The sequence below is a fragment of the Buceros rhinoceros genome, unplaced genomic scaffold, assembly GCF_000710305.1.
Source record: "Buceros rhinoceros silvestris isolate BGI_N320 unplaced genomic scaffold, ASM71030v1 scaffold13210, whole genome shotgun sequence".
Lineage (NCBI taxonomy): Eukaryota > Metazoa > Chordata > Aves > Bucerotiformes > Bucerotidae > Buceros > Buceros rhinoceros.
The window spans coordinates 9,242-10,961 of record NW_010389112.1 but is presented as its reverse complement, the minus strand read 5'-3'; the positions used below and the strand labels follow the sequence as shown (position 1 = coordinate 10,961).

General features: G+C 57.9%; 1 protein-coding gene across 1 annotated transcript in view; it reads left to right on the top strand.

Moving 5' to 3' along the window:
- The window catches only part of SLC4A4 (solute carrier family 4 (sodium bicarbonate cotransporter), member 4), a gene marked incomplete at its 5' end in the record, with an annotated part of 65,928 nt that overhangs the window by 58,756 nt on the left and 5,452 nt on the right, over window positions 1-1,720 (top strand). The window contains 2 exons of the mRNA XM_010132979.1: window positions 194-220; window positions 994-1,167. Coding sequence (XP_010131281.1) covers window positions 194-220; window positions 994-1,167 — 201 coding nt within the window. The remainder of the gene's footprint in view (window positions 1-193; window positions 221-993; window positions 1,168-1,720) is intronic.

Sequence of the window (1,720 nt, the reverse complement as noted above, 5' to 3'; positions counted from 1 at the left end):
TTTTGTTGCTTCCTGGCACCCTTTTAATCGTGGCCTTTCTTCCCAGCTCCCGGCCGTGCTCTGACGGGAGAAGACTGCCCGTTCTGTGAGCACCATGAGAATTTCCTCGGCTCTTCTTTCAGCCGGCCCCAGCTTCCATTCGCCAGCGGGAGGCAAACCAGGCCGGGGCAGCGGGCAGCGAGCCCGCCTTCAGGCAGGGGACAAGGAGGGGATTGTGCTGGTGGCCCCGGGGTCCTGCTGCCAGCGGGGATTTCCCCGGTGCCCAGCCCCAGGTGGTCGGGGCACTGGGCAGCTTGTTCTCCCCTCGTCAAGGGGGTTTTTCACAGGATGAGAACTCCCGGATTTGGTTGAACTCCAAGTCTATCCGGTCCAGCGCGGGGCTAAGAGGCACTGCCAGGAAAGCTGCCTGTCCTCCTCGCTCCTGGGTTAGGAGCCTTCTGTCCTCTGGCAGCGTGATGCCTGCCCTCCCCTCTGTTGACCTCTGCTCCCGGTTTATTTGGAAAAAACAGTGTCGTTTTTAAACGCTGAGCGTCTGTCCTTGGCAGGAGCGGGGCAGGGGAGGGTGGCAGAAGCGTCCCGGAGTCTGATGCTGCCCGTGGCTTGGGCATTCATCCGGTTTTCTCTGTTGTGTGGGTAATGAAACTCCCTTCAGGAGCAAGTCCCCAGCAGATCCGGCTCGTTCTTTTGAAGCCTGCAGAGGAATTTGCAGCGATGGCTTGTCCCTGGTTTACTGGAGCACGTGGAGTCCTGCTCCTTAGAACAAAGGCACCTTCCTTTGAGAGGTGCCTCACTCTCCCGTGTCGTGTTCGGTTGCCACGTGCAGTGCAGACCTTGGAGACAACTCGGTGAACGTGTGTAGCCCACCCTGCGGCCGGGCTAGAGGGGCTGCGCTGGCTTTTCTCCTGGTTCAAGGTCCTGCTCACAGCGTGCTTTTGTCCCTCTCCTTTGGGGACCCTCGGTTCCATTTAAATGTCCCTTTCTTGTCCTTTGCAGTTCATGGATCGCCTGAAGCTCCTCCTGATGCCTCTAAAACACCAGCCGGACTTCATCTACCTGCGCCACGTCCCGCTGCGCAGGGTCCACCTCTTCTCCTTCCTGCAGGTGGTGTGCCTGGCCCTCCTCTGGATCCTCAAATCGACCGTGGCTGCCATCATATTCCCTGTCATGGTAGGGGACGTCCTCCTCCGCATCCCTCCCTCACACAGCCCTGCGCCTTCCGTGCCCTCCCATAAACGGCCGATCCAGCCTCTCCCTGGCAAACCCCCAGCTCGGGGCTCTGCCTCGTGGCACTGATGTCAGCCTGCACGGGGTCACTGTTGCCGTGGCTGCGTTGACATAAATCCTCTGGAGGAAAACGAGCCTGGAAAGTTAATTTTTTTCCAGAAAGGTGTCGTTACATTTGACCGCTCCTGGCTGCCAAGGTTAGATTGGCCGCGGTTTCTCCTTGAGCTGCAGGAACCAACCAGAGGTGCATAGTTCTCCTTTTTCAGTCCTCATTACCCCCCAGAAAGCATCTCCCTGACTTCTAAACAGCACAAACCGACCAAACCAAGAGGAGGCTCGCTGCTGAGAGGGAAAGGATTAGCCACGTGGAGAGCAAACCAAAGAACGACGTTTTCCTCCACTCAAGGCAAAAGCCAATACTGTTGATCCCTGTGTTCCACATCGGAGGGGGATTTGTGGGTTTGTAGGTACAGGGATTCTGCCCAGGCTGGTCCCT